This window comes from Micromys minutus (genome assembly GCF_963924665.1).
Source record: "Micromys minutus genome assembly, chromosome: 11".
Lineage (NCBI taxonomy): Eukaryota > Metazoa > Chordata > Mammalia > Rodentia > Muridae > Micromys > Micromys minutus.
Genome location: NC_137980.1, coordinates 13,879,335 through 13,902,221, shown reverse-complemented (window position 1 = coordinate 13,902,221; position 22,887 = coordinate 13,879,335). Strand labels below are relative to the sequence as shown.

The 22,887-nt window shown below is 44.8% G+C and overlaps 1 protein-coding gene across 2 annotated transcripts in view; it reads left to right on the top strand.

Annotated features, from left to right (window-relative positions):
- The window catches only part of RASGRF2 (Ras protein specific guanine nucleotide releasing factor 2), a gene marked incomplete at its 5' end in the record, with an annotated part of 201,360 nt that extends 181,555 nt beyond the window's left edge, over positions 1–19,805 (top strand). For both annotated transcript variants that reach the window (XM_080925252.1, XM_080925251.1), the window contains 9 exons: positions 2,046–2,158; positions 4,462–4,522; positions 4,770–4,873; positions 6,805–6,889; positions 9,921–10,118; positions 12,856–12,935; positions 13,976–14,093; positions 14,604–14,672; positions 15,802–19,805. In XM_080925252.1, coding sequence (XP_080781378.1) covers positions 2,046–2,158; positions 4,462–4,522; positions 4,770–4,873; positions 6,805–6,889; positions 9,921–10,118; positions 12,856–12,935; positions 13,976–14,093; positions 14,604–14,672; positions 15,802–15,894 — 921 coding nt within the window. In that variant the 3' untranslated portion in view covers positions 15,895–19,805. The remainder of the gene's footprint in view (positions 1–2,045; positions 2,159–4,461; positions 4,523–4,769; positions 4,874–6,804; positions 6,890–9,920; positions 10,119–12,855; positions 12,936–13,975; positions 14,094–14,603; positions 14,673–15,801) is intronic.
- Positions 19,806–22,887: the final 3,082 nt, after the last annotated feature.

Below are 22,887 nucleotides of genomic sequence, written 5' to 3'. Positions count from 1 at the left end.
GTAGACCTGACAGTCCCAGCATGCAGCCAGGAGATGATGCACCACAATTCACTTCAAAAAGAGATGCCAGAACCACAGTTTCTCATCTTTGTTTGTCCCTGGTATTTTACCTTGAAAATCTTCAATCCAGTGTCACACATCTGGAGTCATGTCAGTGGAGTCTCACATCCTCCGCCCCACCCCTTGTAAATCCAAGATCAAGCCAATAGCAACAGGATCACATCTAAGGAAAACTTGTAGTGTGTGTAACTGTGTGTGTGTGTGTGTGTGTGCGCATTCCTGTGCATGAGTGTGTGTACATGTATGTGTATGAGTGTATGTCTATGTGTGTGTTCATGTGGATGAGTGTGTGTACATGTGAGTGTGTGTGTGTGCATGTGTGTGTGCATGTCTCTGTGTGTGTTTGTGTGTCTGTGTCCGTGCGTGGACACTCTTATTTGAAAGCCGGACTATCATTTGCTTCTCTCTTCCCACTGTGTGAGGCCCACGGAACCCACTCAGATCTCTGGGCTTGTTGGCAGTCACCTCTCCCCTGAGCTGCTTTGCTCTCCCCAAACACTTGTCATCAGTCCTGTGCTCCATCTGCTCCATCTACTGTGGAGTCCTGCAGGCCACAAGCCATCCAGTCAGTGGTCACAGTGAACCACCCTTGCCCCGGTTCTAATCCAGGTCCCAGGCCGTCCTTCATTTGGTTTTCCTTATACTGGAAACACTCACTGTTTTGTTTTGTCTTATCTTTCATGACATTTACATTTTTTCAAAAATTAATGTTTAATCCATTCTTTTTTACATCTCAATATGAGCCCCCCTCTCCTCCCAGCACCCCGTGATGTGGAACCTCCCCGGTCCCTCCCTTCCCTTCTCCTTTGAGAAGACACCCTCTCGGTATCACTCCCTGACCTCTCCCCGTCATCAGGTCACTGCAGGACTAGGCGCATCCTCTCCCACTAAGGTCACATAATTAGGGCATTTAAGGAATATAAGTTCCATAGGTCATGGCCTCTTCACAATTAGATGGAAGTTTGTATTTGGTATGTACATGGTGCTAGTCTGATGTTGCTATGGTTGGAACCGTGAGTGACATCCACCAAGTTCTTTCTTTTGATGAATGTGCAGAAATTAGGGGGTTTTCTAAGAGACTCAATACTGTTCCCCAGCCCCGCCCCCATTCCACCACTTCATGATTTTTGGTTGGGTCAGTAGTGACCGATTTGGTTGAAAATGGTGATTTTTCTGATTCAATTGCTCCTCCAACTTCCAAGTCACAGTTGTTCTATCAAAGAAAGTTTGGACTTCAGCTCACTTACATATGCATTCATCTATTATCATGTACCTACCTACCTATGTGTCTACCATCCATTTACTCACCCACTCACTCATTCCTCCACCCACCCTGCCCGCCACCCCTCCTCCTACCCATTCATCCACCCCCATGCACCCACCCACCCACCCATCCACCCACCCACCCATTCTCCTACCCATTCATCCACCCCCCCATGCACCCAACCAACCAACCATCCATCTACCCACTCACTCATCCGTTTACCTTGTGTCTTAGAGCTTCCATTCTTAGGGATTCCATGGGAATCTACCTGGGGAGATCACCAGGGAAACCAACCTGGGAATCCACAGTGTTCCAGGCTAAGGAGATGCATGTCCCTCTATGGAACTGAGCAAGCATGTTAATTCCAGGCAGCGTGATCTGATGTGTGTTGGATGTGGTGGTGCAGAGGAATTAGACAAGAAATAGGGTGGGTTTGTAATAACTGCTGGAGACCAGGCCCAACTAGTGACCCATGAGCAACATCATTTAACCTTGACTCCTTGCTCTGATCTCCTGGTGGGACTGTCAGAAATATAACAGCACAGCCCCAGCCCAAAGTATTCAAGTCAAGACCACTAGGAGCATGCCGCAGGGACCTGTGGGATCATAAATCTCAGTTACATACCTGACTTCTAGGGAAAATATCATGAGAAATGGTATTATAGGGCACAGAGATAACCTCTGAAATGAAGGCCTTAAAGGATTCATTTTTATTTTATAGGATTTTGAACTCAATAATGAACTCAAAATGAATGTTCTAAACTTGCTAGAAGAAGTTCTACGAGACCCGGACCTTCTTCCTCAAGAAAGGAAAGCCACAGCAAACATCATGAGGTAAAGTCCAGTCGGGCTGTAGCAGAGTTATGTTACTGGGCTCTGCTCACTGTAAATGGGTTCTGTCAGATCAGAAGGACACAGTTTAGACTTTTCTGGGCACCAGAGGCTGCGTGCTTGGCAGCAAAGTGGTGGGGGCAGTTCGAGGTCTGCTGTGCAAGGGAGACTTTGAAATCATTCGTCTACCAGTAGTTTCTGTACAACCATGTGGTAAAAGAGGGAGCCCCTAGGGAGTCTTGCTGTGTGCACAGGTAAGTGAATCCAGACAGCAGTGTGCACAAGTGAGCCTTTCCTTCTGTTTATGAGTACTAATTACGGACCACCAGCTTGCCTTCTGGTCTTGGCGCTGGCATTTCTGTGAGAGCACCCCGGTTAAGTAGTAACACACAATCCTTGGTTGGCTACAGGTGTCCCAACCCTAGTTTCCATTATCTTAAGCTTTCCATGTCTGGGAGCTCCCACACTCAGATGAGGTTGGGTACAATGCGAACCTGACACATCTGTATGATGAAGGCTTTGACTCGGTGGAACTTACTAGAAACTTGTGTTTGCCTGTAGTTGTAACATCCAGCATCCACACAGATGATCTGATTGGGGGAGGGGCATGTTCCTGGCTCACTCTGTATCAAGAGCACACACTTCAATGGTTGCATGTGGACATTTTAGTTAGAGCTTCCCAGCTCATCCATGGATACAGCTTCTGCCCCTACTGGAGAGTGGGAAGCCTGGCATCTTCCTGCCAGGGCCCCCACCATTAGTGCCCCCACCGTTCTGGTTTTCAGTTCTTCCTTCATTTACAGCCTGAAAGTGACTTTTGCTTGCCTGCATTGTGTTTTAGTGTAATAGATTAAACCAAAGGACTGTTCGGAGAGGAATTCATTCATCTCATTAACTATGTTGTTGGAAGTCCCTCCCTGATGCAACAGTGCTGAACTTGAATTCCCGGTATTTTAGCAGTTGGACCACAAGTCAGTCTCAGTTTCTATGGTTTTAATTCTCCTGCCCAGAAATACGCAAACAAAGCGAGCCAACCTTAGCTCCCCCCACCCCAGGACAAGTTACATGTTTTGGAATTGATTAAATAATTTAACGCTCTGTGTGTTTACAACTTCGTTTTCAAAAACTCAGAAAGGTCAGCCCAGATAGCAAGGTATAAAATGAAATTTCTCCTCACTTTAATTCTCTTGAACTCAGAATTTCTGTAGAATATAAAACATCTTCCTCCTTTGAAAATTGTGTCCTGGGTACTAATAAACTCTTGTATCATGAAAAACTAAAAGATAACCTTTTGGAAGGCAAATACCACTGGGTTTGAGATACACCCTTGAAAAGGAAGGTGGTTGTTTGTCTCACCCGGCTCGATGTTCTTCCAAGTTTTGTCCAAAAGCTGGGAGGAGGGTGTAGTGAGGAGGCTAGAGGAACCATGTGGGAATGACCTAGAGAAACATGAGTGGGTGCCTACAAATGGGACACTACCAGGGAAAGAGCCCTGCCCTAGATGGATCTCCTGGGAGTAGCACTCCGGCGGTCCTCAGGTTCACTGTAACAGTGGCTGTTTTAGTTACAACCTTGGATTCCATATAGTGAGCTGGTCCCTTCCTTCTAACTCATCAGTCCTGCCTGTCACGAGTGATTTACTGTTCTGCTTGTGAGTAGCACAGCCACCCATTGTACCTCACAGCTCCAGACGCCTAAACCCTCACAGTTAGCAAAGGAAAGAGGAGCCTCGTGTTGTGTGGCCCTCCCTTCTCCTCAGAGGCTGTTGGCCACAAACCTGAGAGGACAAAGGAAACGGGGGTGGGGACAGGGTTTGGACAACCATGAATATGGCAGTAAGACTTTCAGATACTGATGCAGAAAGACAAGTCTCTGGACTTTATATTCCAGGGATAGGGGATGTAAGGGCTTTTTAAGGGTATAGGTAGGAAGGAATAATTGTCCATAAGATCATGTGAGTGGGAAGGGAATAATGGGATCATTGGTTATAAAACAGCATCTAATTATCATGTGGCCAAGAAGCCAGAGCAAGACTTGTGTGCTGAGTTATGCTGTCTTCAGAGAGCTCTGTACAAGGTCACCTTTTAGACAAGGTCAGACACCTGTGTATTCAGGGACACCCTCCAGACAAAGTCACTCTCCAGACAAAGACGGGCAAAGACAGGAAAGCCCTGCTGAGAAAGGGAGTAGTCCACATTTTGGCCATGCTTGCAACCTTAATAGCAGGGTTCTCCAATAGTGCTGTAGCTTTCTGGCATATCCATTTTCTCTTATTTATAGAGAATGTTTCCTATATTTCCTTACAGGGCTCTTTCACAAGATGATCAAGATGACATCCACCTAAAATTAGAGGACATAATTCAAATGGTAAGTTTAGCCACAGTATCCTCGAAGTGAGCAAACCCACCAACTCCATAGCTGTTCACGTGTCTGTCTATGAAGCTGTATGAATAGAACCTTACTCAGCATAGGACCTGGAAGCTGTTTGGTAATGTTAATATTGGCTTTCATAGTTTTGAGTGTGCTGCCTTTCTCTCTCAGAGAGACAGACTCTAGGGAAGGTCTTTGTGTTCTGTGGATGCCCTGTGGTTCACTGATTCATCATCTCTTGCAGACAGACTGTCCCAAGGCCGAGTGCTTTGAGACATTGTCAGCCATGGAGCTGGCCGAGCAGATCACTCTCCTGGACCACATTGTTTTCAGAAGCATCCCCTATGAGTAAGTGTCCTGTCTCCTAGCAGAAGGTAGCTGGATGGAAGCTGCCATTATCTCTAAGGCTGACAGGTGTACATGTGCACTCAGCTATGCTCAGAGGTGGGAGTCTCCATCTCAAGGTGCTTTAGCATGGATTCCCTTGGTCTTAGTTTGGGTTGGGCATATTGACTTGGAGACCCTTGAGATGGTCTAGGTTTCTGTTCGTTCTGTATGGAACAAAGTTACCATAGAATGTGAGTTTCTCTGTACTTTTCTGTTTCGAATTACAGAAAGGTCACCACAGCTTCGAAGGTAGTTCTTAATCCTGAGTATGTCTAAATCCCTATTGGAGTCTTGTAGGAAATATATCCTTAGATGAAATTTTCCTGGGAAATTCTGATTTTAGTAGGTTTTGTTGAGGTCCAGAAAACTGTCTTTTCATGAGAACCCCAGCTAGTTTGCAGGGGCCCAGAGCTTCCCTCTGAGCAGTGACCCAAGGTAGCACTATAATGTCTACCACAGGTCTTCATCAACCTCAGTCAATTAGTCCGTTCTACTCCATGGCTGCCCTGCCTCTTCATTTTCTCCTGTATACAGTGTGTTTGTGGTGGGGAGGGGGCGTTCTTTAAGCCTCTAGCAATTACACTGACTTGAAAAATCAATAACCAGATCTTTGTTTAGACAAATGAAAACTATTAACACACATTATCCATTATAACTGGTGCCCACACTTAATAATGGAGTGACTGGGGAAAGCCCAGGAATGGATTCCTTATCACATATAGGACGTCCCTGATGTGGAGGGATGAGGTCAGAGTCGATGAGAGAGACAATTAAAGGTATATCAATGTCAGAAAAGCCCAAGAATACTGGTGGAGACAATTTCTTTATGCCTTTTGACTTTTCTTCTGGTTTTCCAGCATTTATAGACCTATTCATGAACATGGGCAGAGTTGAAATAGGAATCTGGCTCATTGGCCATTGAAATGAACCCAGTGACACTCCAAAGGCTTAGGTTAGGAAACACAATATTCTTTTCACTACTGCCCCTCACCTTCTCATGCCCCCTCCCCCTCCAGAGTTTGTAGGTGGGCTCTTGTCCTCTCTACAAGAGAGTGGGTGGGCAGAGCGAGAACTTGGTGGCTCTAACTGTGGTCTCTTCCTACGGCTCTGGTTTCTCCCTGAGCTCTGCCTATGCCTGAAATATCTACCAGTTATTTCTGGCTGTGGAACTGTGTCCACATTTGTATGTCTACCTGCAGAACAGGAGCCAAGGGCAGACTCACCAGCAGCAAGGGACAATGACATTCGCAGGACTCAGTTTCCGCATTAGAAATGTATAAGGACTGTTTCCTTCCACATTGTTTTCTAAACTCCCACGAGACAATTCCCTCGTGCCCTATTTCAACTTTCCCATGAGTAGTGAGGTCTAGTGACCTGTTCATGAAGTGACTGCAGAAGGAGACATCAGAAGCCTATCCCCCTCCCCCACCAGACTCAGCTCCCCAATCTTGGCCGCCCCCCACCCCCAATCTAGAAAACTGCCATCCTTCAGAGAATAGCACAGCATACGAAGGAAGAATTCTGTTTTGACGATCTTTTGGAATCCTGACAGATGCACTTAGAAAAATCAACCTAGAGGAAATAGCCTCCTTGGCTGTTGAGTTACTTACTTCATTTCTCTTACATTGTCTACACTTTCTAACTTCAGAAAAGCCTTTAACGGAGACAAAATTCTAAACGCTGGTGACTGAAGAAAGTCTTTTTCACTTTGGTATTAAGGGGTATCCTGCTAGACTCATACAAATTATTTGGAGATGGCCAGTGGAAAATGGAAGAGAAATGATAGTCCATGAATTAAAAGTACCTGCTTAATCTGCAAAACTAACTACTCGAGGTCCAGCCACCATTTCTTACAAACGTCACTGGTTTTGTGTATTGTTCTGAACTTTCAGAGAATTTCTTGGGCAGGGCTGGATGAAACTAGACAAGAACGAAAGGACTCCTTACATCATGAAAACCAGCCAGCACTTCAATGAGGTGAGTAAAGCATGCGGGTGTGTTACGAGAGGGTAGGTGCGGTGGGTTTTAGGCAATGCTAGGAGCAAGAGTGTAGCTCAGTGGAGGAGCACTTGTCTAAATGTCTGCAAAACCCTAGATTTAATCTCCAGAAACAAAAAAAAATCAACTCTATCATACTGTTTAAACAGAGCTGATTGACTAGTAAGGACAAGCTTAAATCTCTTCACATTCCCAAGGTGGCAGGATAATTTCCAGTCACTAGAGGCCCGGTTTTGATGGTGCCCAGGTCTGGTGAGTATTCATCCATTCATTCGTGTGTAAGATATTTTTATCACACTCACTGCAAACTCATACACTGACTAACCGAGTGAGTTTGTACTGACCCCTGGTGGTGGGCAATAAGATTGCATCAGTGTAACTTTCAAGCTACAGACTGACCTTGGAAAGGCGGCCTACAGCATAAGCTCACTAATACAGTGGTTCCCACGCCCATCTCCAGATGAGTAGTCGATTTCGCATCTCGTCCATCAGTTCTGTTGAAGCAGACGTCATCCTGTGAGAGAATAAGTAACAGCTGAGGAGGTAGCGTGGGCTATCCAGGCAAAGGGAAGCTTCCTGTCTAAGCTTCAGTGCAGTATAGTATGTATGTGAACAAAGGAACTGCATTGGTCACCTAAAACCAAGGTACCCCAAGCAGCAGTTATTCCCAAGATAGAGCCCCTCACAGAGCCCGCTCAGAATACACAGGTACTGAGTGAAGTAATAACGTAAGGAATGTGCTCCATTGCCTGGGCAGTTCTCAGACTTGACACACGAGGGCACTCCAATTGAAGGCTCATCCCCAGGCTCCAGACCAAGATGTCTTCCATACTAGAACACCACAGCCTTGTGCGCTAGACCCAGTAGTCCTGCTGAGCCTGGTTCTAAGGCTTCTTATGTGAGTGGTGGCCTCACCGTGCCTTCATCCAGACATAGAATCTAGAAGCTGCTTGTGCTTCCTTCCTGTCCTCTGCTCACCACTGTCTCGGCAGAACAGAGGTGCAAAGGGAGAAGCAGCCCAACAGAGGGCCTGATGGCAGATAAGGAAACAAGGAGACAAGGATGACAGATCAGCAGGGCCCCTAGATGCTTGGTTGAACAGCTCAACAGCTCAACAGCTGGAGCTGCATTCTAACGGTGAGAAGAAACCACAGAGAGATTTTTGTCAGGGAGTGCCATAGTTAGAGCAACACTCCAGAGCAGTCACCACTGTGACACTTCATGAAAGGCGGTAAGATGGCTCGACAGACTGGCCAGTAAGCCCCTTCCTCTGGCAGTTGCAGTGGTAGGTGCAGGTGCAGGTTTAGGTGCAGGTGCAGGTACAGGTGCAAGTTTAGGTGCAGGTGCAATTACAGGTGCTCTTGCAGGTGCAGGTTTAGGTACAGGTGCAGTTGCAGGTGCAGGTTTAGGTACAGGTGCAGTTGCAGGTGCAGGTTTAGGTACAAGTGCAGGTGCAGTTGCAGGTTTAGGTGCAGGTGCACACTGTCATGCTTGTGAGGATGCAAACTCAGGTGCTTTAATCCACTGAGCGAACTCTCCAGCCTCAAAATAAACCCAGCTTGGCATTTCACTGTATGCTATTTACTTGCTCACATATTTCCCTCTGTTCCTCATCCCCCATAGCTGGACTCAACTCAGAGAACCTTAAGGCCAGCTTTCTGTTACCACATTGTATTAGTCAGCTCCCGGTTTCTATAATGAAATGATGATGAACTTTTAAAGAGAAAAGTTTTATTGGCAGAAAGAACCTTTCCGGTCAGACTGGAAACAAAAGAGTAAAACAGAAGGATCACAGTTGCCACAACCCCTTCACTACATGGCTCCTTGAGAGACAGTGCACCCTCCCATAATACCCACTGTTGACACATAGTCAATGGGGGACAGTCAACATCCAAACGCTACCGGTCAGGAACATAGATTTCTTCATCCTTCTGTTTCCAGCACCTAAAACAAATGTGTCCTAGCACACTTCCTGAATAGTTATTGGAATGGCATCCTTTCTTATCAAATTGCTGATTTATAACAATTAAAAGTTAATTTGTTATCAATTATTAATAAGTTAAAACAATTTATTAACAAATTGTTGATTAACAAAATCACCTTCTGCCAACAAACTGGATCCTATGTCATTCTCCACAGTAAATCTGAACAAGTTATTGACCCTAGCAGGTGTTTTAATGACTTTCTACATGACACTCAAAGGTACTGTAAGAGCCTATGTATCTTCAGAGTTGGGAGATCGTCAGAGTTGCTTCAGGTGGCGTAGGTCACTACAGTCCTTTAGGTTTAGAATCTGTTTTGTTTTTGTCAGTAAATTTTTTTTAAGATTTATTTATTTATTATATATAAGTACACTGCCGCTGTCTTTAGACACACCAGAAGAGGGCGTCAGATCCCATTACAGATGGTTGTGAGCCACCATGTGGTTGCTGGGATTTGAACTCAGGACCTCTGGAAGAGCAGTCAGTGCTCTTAATCATAGAGCCGTCCCTCCAGCCCTTGCCAGTGAAATTTCACAAGAAGAAAGTGTGCTTTCTTTTCCTACATTAAGTGATTTTCTGTTTGAGAGCTGACCCGTTTAGAATTCAGACTAATGGGGATTCACGGTTTTTCTTTTTCTGTGATAACCAAAGTTTCCCAGAATATGTCATCTGTTGGGGGCAAGGGAATATGGTTCCTCAAAGAGTGACACCATGGTCTGCAATATGTCCTTTTCTCAGAACTTATCTCATTTCATCCTTCTTGGCAGACACATTAGATACAATTACTCATCCTATAAGATCCAGGTTCCTCCAACAAGGCTCTCAGGAACAGCAGGAATGGGTGGCTTTCTGATCCCGTTTACATCCTGGATTCCAGTCTGTCTGGAAGCTGGTATCTAAAGCCGGACTGGGGGCTTTGTACCGCTTAATAGCCAGCTTTCCTTGCGTGCTCACAGGCCACTTGGCTGTTTATCTGGATGTATTATTTGGCTCTTAGACGGCCTGCCTGGTCTGTTTGATTGTCTTAGATGAGCAACCTGGTAGCCTCCCAGATAATGAATTACGCCGACGTCAGCTCCCGTGCCAACGCCATTGAGAAGTGGGTAGCAGTGGCAGACATCTGCCGATGTCTACACAACTACAATGGTGCGCTGGAGATCACCTCGGCCTTAAACAGAAGTGCCATCTACAGGCTGAAGAAAACCTGGGCCAAGGTGTCCAAGCAGGTGAGCCTCGGTGTATGATGACACACCTTGCTGCTGACGGAAGGAAGAGAGGGGGAGAGAGAGCTAAGATGAATAGTGCTAATTAGGAAATCATTAGTGAAATGAGCAGTGCGGTTGCCAAAGGAAGGTGCCAATGGGTAATTACCCTGCTCTCACTGCCTAATTAATTCCCCTCCGGTGTGTCTCCAAAACACTCATTAAAACATTTGGGGAAGGGGACAACCTCAAACAATATGGCTGTCAGTCACGGCTTATTTCCCCAAACTCTTTCTGGAGGGAAAGTGAGAACAGAAGTGCCCGGTGAAGTCTGACCATCCCAAGACTCCTCCAAAGCCTCCATCCCCAGAGACCCGGATGTTTAACCTTTCCTCTGTCATTCTGCGAGCAGCTTTTAATGTTTGGCTTGGCGGCTGAGGCGTGCAGACATGTGACTGCTGGCGTTCTTCAGTTAGATTTAGCTTACCTCTGTCACTGACTCAGACCATTTTAATAATCAAACCATACTGAGCTCCTCCCCACTGGCCATTTCCTTGGGTACTGGTGAGGCTTGGAGAGGGCTTCTGGCTGGCTCTCTGGAAGACTTGATCTAGACTTCTAGGTTGGTCAGTAGGTGCAGACTGTTATGAATTGCTTGTTCCTTGGTGTGCACAGTTGGGCTAGCCTTATCTTGTCCACTCCCATTGGCTCTGCTAATGTTCTGAGCCTAGGGTGTATCTCACCTCTATCACAAGCTACTCTGCCCTTGGTGACCCTGCACAGCATTATTAAGTTGCTACATTGGTCCCCACAAAGGGTCTTGGAAGAATTTCCCAGGCTCCTCAATGCTGCATTAATGCCTGTTGGGAGGAGATCTGTGCCGTGCATTCTTAGCCTAATCTTTGACGCCACTTTGCTATAGACTACCGGAATTGGACAGCGACATCCCACAATGTTTGTGTCTCAGGGTGAACAAATGAGCAGAAATATATTCCGCCGCTGTTTCTTCAAGGCTTTGCTGCTATTGCCCCTTGAGAGCTTAAGGCCCTTTCAGACAAGCCCAATCTTTCTCCTATCTTCACGTATCTCTCTGAGCCCTTCTCTCTAGAGCCGGAGTTACTTTAAAGTTCTCCAGGTTGCCAGAAACTAGGCCCTCACGGCTTCCGTCCACCTTGTTTCTTCGTAGGAAGGCAGTGCTGAGAATCCGAACTTAGATCCTTAGACATCCATGGCCAACAAAGCCTGGAACAACAAACAAAAGCCATACATTTAAACAGTAGTGGTTTCTCTCTCCCTCCCTTCTCCCCCCTGTGTGTGTGTGTGTGTGTGTGTGTGTGTGTAGAATAAAAACTTTATTTAAGACAATCATAGATTCAAAGACAGTCATAACAATGATGATGTAAAGACTGTTCTTGTGATACAAACCCATTCTCTCCACAGAAGCCTGACACATAAATATATATACTATCTCAATCAGGAAATAAATGAGCAATTGTTTTGTTAAACTGGTTGAAACTGGTGTATTGTGCCAAGGTCTCCTTCAAACTTTAAAGGAGTTCTGGGTCCTCTCTCTAATTGACTCTGGTGGCAGTCTTGAGTTTGAGCAGCTTCACATAGTGTGACAATAATCATGGAGGAGAGATCCACAGCTCCTGTCAAAATAACTGTTGCAAGTTTTGTGGCAACAGCTGCAGTGACATCAAATTTCAGTCAGTGTGTGAGTTGGACTATCCACTAGAGTGGTGATTTCCACAGCCTTACTCCAGTCATGGTCAGTAGGGCTTGGTCACTGAGGTGCCTACCTGTGAAAATTTTGACAACACCATCTTCCCCACTGCAAGTCTGAGATCCGTCTGTAAGATGCCCAGAGGGCCTATGGAACTCTCTAGATCTGTGATTGTGGGGGACACTGTACTTTTAAAACATCATTGGACCACAGCCAGTCCCAGATCAGGAAAGGGGTACCCTGAGACCTCAGAAATTTGGATGGGAATCACCACATCTTGGACTGTTTTAGAAACAAATCTACCCCAAGACAAGGTTACACAGTCTTCAGCCTAAGCATGCCCAGTGTTTCTCCTAGTTAGCCGTGGAGGATCAGGCCCCACCAAGAGGCCTGCATGTATGTTCACCAGCAGTAAGTCCTCATCCATTCCCCCGGCACCACACTGCTATTCTCTTGTGTCTATGGAAGAAACTCCAGCATTGAATTAGGTCTTCATAAAGTATAGAAATAAGCTCTCTAGCAAAGGGGTCACTGAGAAAAATTAAAGATTTGGAGCAGAAAAAGATCACTCAGTCTACGTCAAAACTGGCAAATAAGTTCTTCCATGGTTTGGAGATTCATACTGAAAGGATTCACCATGGAGCTGAGAGGCAGAGCATTTTTTTCCCAGCACATGCAAGGTTCTGAGTCAGATGCCCAGCACTTCAATAGAAGAGTGAGATTGGTCCTGACATCCCTCTTAGGAAAACTCCCCCTTCAGGATACCCAGTCACCATGTGTGTGCTTAGGTCCCTACGTCTTCTTTGCGTCACACTATGTCCCTTCTTTGCATTTTTCTTCATTTTGTGCCGAAAGCGTGAATATGGGCACCTCCGTGTATCCTTCCCGTCTTCTTTTCAGCATTACATAGCATGAGCACCTGCCACCAAAGAAGGGAACCGACAGGGTGCCCTACAACAACCCACTCTCATCAAACTACAGTGTTTTCTTGACAGACTGAGGTTTGTTTTGTTTTGTTTTTTCTTTCCTTTCTAGACAAAAGCTCTGATGGACAAACTTCAGAAGACTGTTTCATCTGAAGGAAGATTTAAGAACCTCAGAGAAACTCTCAAAAAGTATGTCTATCTCAATCATTATGATTCACGATTCAAGAACATATCGAATAATTCATATGGCATTCAAAAAGTGGCCGTCTTCCCTCACTGCTGGAAAGAAGGAACGGGCAGCATCTCCACCATTGTAGTGTTTGGAGATTTTTGTTTTTCACTTGGAATTCTGTGCATATAGCAAGCATCTTGTAGAAGTAACATGCTGTGTATGGATACTGTATGTCCAGTGACCATATTACAGGTGTGCCATAGAGTGTGTAAGGTCATTATGCATATAGTGAGATTCTTACAGAAATACTATGGTGTATATGGATACTGTGCACACAGTGAGAATCTTATGGATGTGCCATGTTTATATAGATACTATACATACAGTTAGCACCTTTAGCTGTACCGAATTGTGTAAGGATACTGTGCAGTATAGTGAGCATCTTACAATAGTGTGATTATAGTAAGCATATTAGAATTGTATGGAGTATATTCCAGATAGGAAAATGTGACCATAAGCCAAATCTTTCTTAATATCAACTTGTGAACTTAGCATTTCTTAATCTAAATATAACAATCTACTGGGATGTCTTTTATCTATTTCAAAAGCAGTTTATTACTGTTATTTATTCTTGGTCTTTTACACATAGATCATTCTCTCTATGCATACACACACACACACACACACACACACACACACACACACACACACACTGGGAGGGGTATACTAAGGTCTCTATTTGCCTGTGGTTTAACATGTAAGTTTAACTTCCTCCGGGAGAGCATTAGTCTTGCGCCCCACTACTGACAACTGCAAATTCATTGCCATTACATCAAAAACAGCAATGACAGCCTCGTGAGTAAATGTTCACACACTACATCTTAGGTCTTTCTTTATGTCTTTCTTTATCTCCACAACAAACTTCAGAGACTAGCTTTTCTGTCTATTCCAGGTGAGAAAAGTGTAGACCAGGGAGTGTGCCTTGCTCAGTATGACTCGTGTGGTGCAAGTTCTAGCTGTGTGTGTGGAAATAAGAACCGCTCCTCTTGCCTTGCAGCTGTAACCCCCCAGCTGTCCCTTACCTTGGGATGTACTTGACAGACCTGGCATTCATTGAAGAAGGGACACCGAACTTTACCGAAGAAGGCCTTGTCAATTTCTCCAAGATGCGAATGGTAGGTGGCCATTTTGTGATTGGCCTGTGTTCAGCCAATCTTGGACTTAGAGAGAAGAAGCTAGGTAAAAAGGCTGTTAGCTTCTACATCTTAAGGTAGAACAGAGGGTGGAGACGATTTTTGTCAGGCTACTTCTGCTTGCTGCCCAGGTTCAGGCTGTTGGGAATAAAGGTTTAGAGATGGTTCTATAAAACTGACCAGAATGCAGACGCATGATCATCCTTGCTAGACACCCACGTTCTGAAAACAAGCTGGAGGCTTGAAACCGGAGCTTCTCCCTGCCCCCAGCTTGAGGCCACTCTGAGGCCACCCAGCATCCGCTAACCTGAGTTCAAGAATATCTTGCTTGCTTTTGCCCCCTTGGCTCCTTGAAGGTACGGGAAGTGATCAGGCACGGCTCCTACCCTACAGACAGGACTCGGGGATATCATCCTGGGAGAAGGTACTATGAGGCAGAGGGATACTTCTGAATTTTTATTTATTTATTTATTATTCATTTATTGCCATTAGATATCACACATTATTCGAGAGATACGCCAGTTCCAGCAGACTGCCTACCGCATAGACCAACAGCCAAAGGTAACATTGGGTGTGAGAAGTTACAAAGACAGATATAGAAATTAGTGGACTATCAAACCACACAGATGAGCAGTAATATCAAAAGCTGCTTTGTAGGACCTAAGTCAGGAGTAATTAGCAAGTCTGATCGAGAAAAACGATCAATTCATCTGCTTGAATTCATCGTCAAGCCCATGTGTCTTGGGATCTGACCCCCTTCCTTATGTCGCTGGTACTTGTAACCCATCTCAATCTCTCTAGTTTGTAAAATCCATTTTACAAATAGACAGAGTTTTATAAAATAAAATAATAAAATGAGATAAAATAGTAGCCTGCTTCAGTTTCTTCCTTGAAACCAGCTCCTTGGCTCCTTTCAATGATGGATTACACAGGATAAGGTGAAATAAGCCCTCTCTTCTCTAAGTTGTTTTTGGTCATGGTGTTTCCATAGCAACAGAAATCAGGCTAGAACAGTGAATTTATGTATTTGTCAGAACTATACTCATCTGGGTTATGAGCATTCTATGAAAACATGTCTTCTTGTTGGAGCATAAATACCTCACATGCTTGTATCTTCGTGTCTACCGCCACTTCATTTCCTTACTCCTGTTCATCACAACGTTCACACCATCACTTGCACGCATGAACAGTGGGAAGCAAGCTAACAGGATGTCACCCTGTCTGTGTTGTTGTAAAATGTAGCTCTGTATGTATCCGTGTGTGTCACAACAGCCATTGCTAGGCTGCGTTCCTAAAGCTGTAGGCCGTGGGAACTCCATGTGCCTGTGTTACGGTGAAAGCAAAACCCAGTGGATGATTTGATTCTGTTTCTCGCTACAAATTTAAAATTAATACTTTAAGTTTGAATAATACACATCAATGCACAGTAACACATCCGAGATCATATGTGCTCTCAAGGATACTGGCTGGGACCAGCAGTTAGAAAAGCACTACTTTTATAATAATAATAATAATAATAATAATAATAATAATAATAATAATAATAATAATAATAATAATTTTCATTAATTTTCCATCTTACAGACGAAACGGCCTCAGAGAAACCGTTGAGTGGTGTCAGATTAATTCAGAAAATGTATAGTTGATCTTCTAGAAGGAGCATCAGCTGAGGTCTCTGTCTCTTTTTCAGGTCATACAGTACCTGCTTGACAAAGCCCTTGTCATAGATGAAGATACACTCTATGAGCTGTCACTCAAAATTGAACCTCGACTCCCTGCGTGAAGATCTGGCCTTGTCCCTGAGACCATTGGAATTCCGTGGGAAGTGGGTCATACATGGCACAGGGGGGACCCAGAGGGACAACGCCTGCCTCCTTTCACCACCAAAGATGGAACTGGACTGTTATTCTGTCCCCAGCGAGAGTGAAGCCCAGCTTCATGGGCCAAAGACAGATACTCCAGGCTGGGGTGGGAAGGTGTAAATTTGGAAGCTCAGAGTTGCTGATGACAGGATTTGTGTAAAAGGTGTAATGTGGAGATGCTGGCAGCACCTGCGGGGAAGTGGAATGAAGGAAAACCTTCCCTGTCCTGTGTTCTGTTAGAACTGCAAGAAGACCTGCAAAGTTTCTTTGTCACTGTACTGGCCTGGGCACACCTGTGCCAATCCCCTAGGACCTAATCGCTTCTGTTACAGTTCCTTCGTGCCAAGCGCCATGGCCAGGCTTGAAGCTTCGTTCCCAGGCCCAGCACAAAAGCAGTTTCAGTCCTCAGCATGTGCATGGTTCTGAGTGTGCTCTGCATGCATGGGGAGGAGTGGTGTGCTCCGGAAACAGCCGATTTTAGCCTTCAGGCAATGGGACAGGAGATAAAAGATGACAAACACAAGTGGATTTGTGGGTGACAATTCCTTGATTACAGTATCCCACGGAGTTAAGTGGGGGCTTCATTGAGAGATTGGTGGGCCCCAAGAAGCTGCCCCCTTGGAGAATCATGTGTGTAGGTCTCAGTAAGGTGCTCGCCAGCATCAGTCACTTGACCAAACTGTGGAATGTGCTGTGAAGAGAAATGACTTGTACTACGTGAAAACGTCAGCCTGAGAATCACCTCTGCTGGTTTCGCTTCTTCCCTTCCCCCACAAAGTATCCCAGAAACCTTTTCTGACGTATACAAACCTATTTGGGTTCATCACGAGCACTGGCTATACTTTAAGAGCATTTAGTGGGGGTTTTTTTAGGAGAGCCCACACTTTGCTGTTTTGTTGGTAGGCAGTCCTTTCTCCTGTCCCAGACATCCTTCTGTAAAACGGTTTTGAGGCCATTCTGTGTAGAAATACTATAAGTGTAGGGATGATGGCCCCGAGCACACCACAGCTCTCACAGCAGAAAACCAAATGCGAGGGTTTGCCCTCAAACCTGGAGAATCGGCCTTGGTCTTAACAAATGGGGCTCTCCTTGTCTCTCCTAGCTCAGGGAGACCACTGCTCTAAAAGGAGGCAGCAATGGCAAAGGGAGTTATGATTATCTGAGCCTAGCAGACCTGGCAATTTCTCTTAGAGGCATGATGCTCAGTGATGCTGACTGAAGTCTGACCTGCCTGGCTCTCTCCCCTCCTCCCTTGCATTTTAATTGTGTGGTAGAGCTAACAGCTCACCAGTACTATCTGCTTGCTGGCTTGGGAGCTAATGTTGCTAATGTCGCATAGTGAAGGTCCATTTCCTGCACAGTGATGACCGCCCCTGTATATAACTGCATAGAGAAATATTAACTGAGTAAAAAAAATTCATTTATATTATATGAATTCTGCTCCAAAAGTCTTTTTGCTGGTTCGTATTAGCCAACAGTGTAGCACTAAGTCCCACAGGGGCACATATGGATGCTTTCTCCTTCTTGTTTATTCATTTCCTGAGTTGCTTGTTTGTTCTCTTCAGATTTCGAATAAGAGATTGTTGCATCTTGGTGCGTGATAAACCCATAGGATGTTGGATCCTAACTGTGCATACCTTGTGACTTGTTTCTCGTGTTCAGAGGCCAAGCAAGATCTTACAGAGGAAAAGTAAAGGTTAGCATTCTTGAGAGGACCACAGCATACCAATTTCATGGAAATACCACCAGGAAAGGCGTGCCGCATAGACTCTACCCCCAGCCTGCCTCCACTCCACGCAGTCCCTGCCCTGCAGAGGATGGCTCAGTGTGCGCTTTGCTTGGGAATTTGGGCTCCTGTTTCTCCAATATTGTAATTCAGAGGCCAGTGCAACCATTCTTGGTTAAAGAAAGAAAGGGGGGAGAGGGAGAGAGAGAAAGGAAGGAAGGAAGGAAGGAAGGAAGAAAGGAAGAAAGAAAGAAAGAAAGAAAGAAAGAAAGAAAGAAAGAAAGAAAGAAAGAAAGAAAGAAAGTAAGAAAGAAAAGATAAGGAGGAACTTCTAATGTTTCTCACCTGTTGGAACACAGCTTGTCTATGAAGCTGTTCCCAGTAGAATGCTGGAAGCGCCCCCAGTGATCATTTGTGGGTACTGCCATTGCTTTAGTCAATGTCTTCAGCTTGTTAGAGCTAAAGATCCTATATGGGTTAGCCAATTTCTAGTGGGCAGGAATGCACATTTAGAAACAAGTCTCCTCAACTTTGTCGCCTTTAAAATTCACCAGAGCAGTTTGTAGTTTTTCTTGTGATTGTTGAAAGGCCCTGTCCTTTGAAGCCTTCTGTGGATTTGTAGGATACAGTGCATGCATTCCAGCCCTTGTTTGCCCGCGCTCTACTTTAGGAGATGCATTTCTAAGAGCGCCTGGGAGTCCAGCTTCTAAAGATGAAGTAGTGAACACACGTGCTACAAAATTAGCAGGAAATCAACCTCTTTTCATGCTTTCAAGTGAACACATCGTCTTGCTAGTCGGTGGCACGGCTGAGGACTTCAGGAATGCCTAAGACATCTCCACTATCGTGAGATATAATGCTGACAGTTTTCTTTAGCCATGTAACAGAGGAATTTACGGAGGGAATTTTGAACTGCCGAGGAAATCTTTTAGAGTGGCCCTAACACAAAATCTCCTCTGCTGTCTGTCTGTGCATCTCAAAGTACTACATACAAACATGAGACTCATGGAGAGAAAACTCCACTGTGAACCATTTAATGTGACACTTAATGGGCCTTCCCCTTTCTTTCATGTTAGGTGAAACGAAACAGTGGGCCAGCAGACATGGCATCTTACCTAAAGAGGAAGGCAATACAGCGGTCCTTCCTAAATCTGTCAGCTTTCACATTTAAAAATCAAAGGATTTTATTTAGCTTTTCTTTTCAACTTTAATGTTACCCCCCCCCCCCACGAAAATGTCTCTTGCTTTAAATTCGTCTCTTTGAAATTTAAACTGCACAAGTTATCAATCTTACTGTGGTTGAAATGGATAAGAGATAATATACTATATAATGTTTTTAGCCAGGTTAATGTCTACAGCTGGAGAATATTTGTGAGCAGAATTCATTTCCATTTCTATGAGAAATAGGGTTGTAAGTCTAGTGACTTTTTTACATGCACCAGTACATGATTCCTGGAAATCTAGTTGGTGGAATGTAATGGCTGTCCTTTCAGAAGCCACTGGTGTCTTAATGCGGGACAGATCAGAAATAGAGAGGGACCTTCTGTTGTAGGTGCAGACATGAACAATCTAGCAAGGTCTCCATTTCTGCTGACATTCCATCTTGGGGCATGGCATTAAGATGACCTTGACTGTCCTTGATCCGGTCTGCTCGAGGAAAGCACTCACCCTACTTCACGATGTTGAATGGCTGTCTCTACACATTTCAGTTTGAATCAGAAAATCAGTGGTGAAACAGCATTGGGACAGACATGAGCCTCAGCCCAGTTCTGCATTGTCCACCGAAAAGCATAGGTCAGTGTTTGCACCACCGAGTCTCACTTTTCTCATTTGCAAAATGGGATTAATCACAATTCCTGTGCTGTCTACCTCACTGGGCTGTCCTGAGGACCAAGGGGGTCAGAATGTAAACTGTAAGGTGTTGTACAGTTGTGAGGTAACTGACTGTCATTCTCTGCTCTCTTTTGCAGAAGAATTAAATGTACCTATTATTTGTATGTATGTGTTTGTACATGCGAACACATGTGATATTCAGCGTAACACATTGTATGTGTCTGGCTACTTTGCACATCTGCTGTCATTTGTAACTCTAAGAGGAATTTGTGTTGGGGCTGAGCACTTGCCAAGTGAGGCATAGGTTATGCCAATATGCAAAATTAAACTTCGCCTTTCTTCAGTAATCAGAAGTCTCATGATTTCTTCATTTCCATCCTTCCCCACTGTTGACAATGTCCTTCACATCGATCAGCTCATATATATATATATATATATATATATATATATATATATATATATATATTGCTAGATAGATAGATAGATAGATAGAGATAGAGAGATAGATATAGATATAGATAAAGATAAAGATATAGATATAGATGGAGATGGAGATGGAGATAGAGATGATAGAGATATAGATATAGATAGATAGAGATAGAGACAGACAGATAGATAGATATAGATATAGATATAGATATAGATATAGATATAGATATAGATATAGATATATTCCTCACTGGTACAGTTCAGGTACGGAGAATACCTAGAAGAACCCATTTTGCAGACTAAAGGACTAAGCAGAGAACTGGAGGGTAGGGTCCTCCATCAAGGCGTAAAGGATCAGCTTGTTCCACTCGGTTCCTGGTTCTTAAATCCGTCCCAGTCACATCCCCAGCTGATGTCTGTGACTGCTACTTCCAAACACAAAGGAACCACTCTGCCCAGGTAGCTCACGTCCTGTAAGGATAACCTTGAACTTCCAAACAGGCTTCAGAGATGTTCCGTTACTGCCAGCTCTGACATCCAGGAACTTCAGAGCCATCTTAGGTCACAACTTTCAAAATTTATTCATGAAAACTTATCGTACCATTTACTGTTGTGGGATATTCTGTCATATCAGGATCCCCAAGATTGTGTTACCTACTGAAAGAACCTGTTTTCAGTTGTGGTGTGGCTCAGCCTTAGCACACACCTTTAATCCAAGAATATTAATATTGAATGATTGAATAATATGAATATTGGAAACAGGATTAAATAGAAGTCAAGCATAGGTCAAGAGGCGGAGCGAGGAGCTGTTTGACAGGAAGTGAACAGAGGATTATTAAGAAAAAGACCACAGAGAGTAAGAGGGAGTTGGAAGGACATATAGGAAGTAGAAAGGGGGGGTTCATTCAGTTTGAAGGAGCTTTTCTGAGATGGTGAGAGAGGGGATTTGCTCTGGAATGTGGGATGAGGAAAAAGGTCAGCTGAGTGGTTTCTCTTCCTCTCTGAGCTAGTAGACTTTCACCCACTCCTGCCCACCCCCCAAATTAAGACTCGTGTCCATTTCTAGAATGACTAAGTTACTTACATTGGCTAATATATATGAGAATCCATAGACGACATTCTCCTGACATCTAGAGCTAAATGAGGGTACAGCAGTTGAACTCAGGGACACACTACAGAAAGGTCCCTTAACTCTCTTTTCCAGGTATGATGTGGACACTCAGGCTGCAGGCACACAAGGACACATAGGTTTCTCACCTCCTCCTGACCACCTCAGAAGACAATGTTCTTGCCTGCATGGCCCCATCTGGGACCTGCTCTGCCCACATGCCAGACAGAATCAGGAACAGCAAAGGAAGGGCAGCCAGAGCAGAATTCCCTTAAAGCAGGTGACACTGCGGTTGTCTGCTCCCTTCTGTTCTTAAGCCAGCCCCACACCCACACTGACAAACGCATCAGGAGCTGCCTTTGAAGAGAACGGGAAGGAATTAAACAGGAACTGTGTGAGATGAGTTTTCAGAAACTTGTAATGACCTCTGTACATGACTCGGGGAGGTTTCTTGCCCCTGTTGCGGCTTCTTCGTCACAAGATTAGACAGAACCATGTTTTCGCAGCACGTCCCCCAACTTTTGACCCAGCTCACTGAAATATAAATGCCATCTGTAAAATATAAGCTAGGGGTATAATATAAGGTAGGAGTAGAGGCATCTCTAGATGTTGATTATCAAAAAATCAAGGGCAAATAAATGGAGGATTGTTTTTGTTGCTGTTACTGCCATTCTTTATAAAGTCTATGCTGCCCTTGTGGTGTTCTGGATCTGGGAGTCAGGCTGCGTCTGGTCACTGGAACTGACTTTGAAGTGTGTGTACACACAATAGATATTTTGAGAAGAACTAAACTTCCACTTCCCCGCTGCCCAGCTACGAAGTCCTTCAGGTCCCACGGTCCCACGGCTTGATGCTTGTGGTACCAGAGAAGGCCACTGGGGCCCAGGAACTGTGATCCAAGATGATGGAGTGTGCTGATTGGGTCCGAGATTCTGGAAGATCATGAAGTCATTGGGGCTGGCTCCAATCGGGTTCCTCTAATGAAACAACAGAAAAGTCTAGAAAATATCTGAGTGTATCACACTTCGAAAGGGAGTGCATTTCATGGTAAAACAAAAAACAAAACACTTCTGATCAGTGCAAGCCATGTCTTAGCAGACAGCAAGTTCTCAAGTAGACTAGGCTGTAAGAAACACACAGTGGTTGAGTCTTAAGTACACGTAGGAGAAAATTGGATGAAAGACTGCATACACATACCTCCTCAAATCAAGGCTCTTCCCAGCTCCCGGGAGACACCCCCTTGTCCTCTCCCAATCAGCAAAGACTGAAAAAATTACTTTTGCTGTGGGTCAAGTTTAAGGACACTCTGGCTAAGGACACTGACCTACTTAGAGACCATGATTCTTGTCCCCTACGCCTGGACCCAGCAACTCTGAGTACGGCTGTGTCCTAAGAAGGGAGAGGAAGGAAGTGAGCTGGAGACGCTGGTGTAGCTGCAGAAGCTGGGTACGTAATAGCCAGAAGCCCGAGGCGAGCTCCTTTGAAATGGCAGGGCTGCTGTCCAAACTCCGGGTGGTCTGTTGCTATTCTTAGGCACCTTTCGCTGGCTGTTGCTCTGGGAAGCTATTTTTAGCAGGGATCCGATCTGCCGGGCTGTGTGGTGGTCATGTAAGCTGGCGTGAATAGAAAGTGAGAGAGTTTAGTCTCTACTTCAGAACGTGAGGGTGAAGATCTTCGATTGTTTCTGAACCCAAGTCCCATACAACAAGCTGTAAGGAGGTTCTCTGGATTGCTTCTGGTTCTCTCTCTAATGGCTGGAAATAGACCACCCGAGACTTCCTCTCAGCCTTTATTCTCCAGGGCTAATGCCCTCTCCCC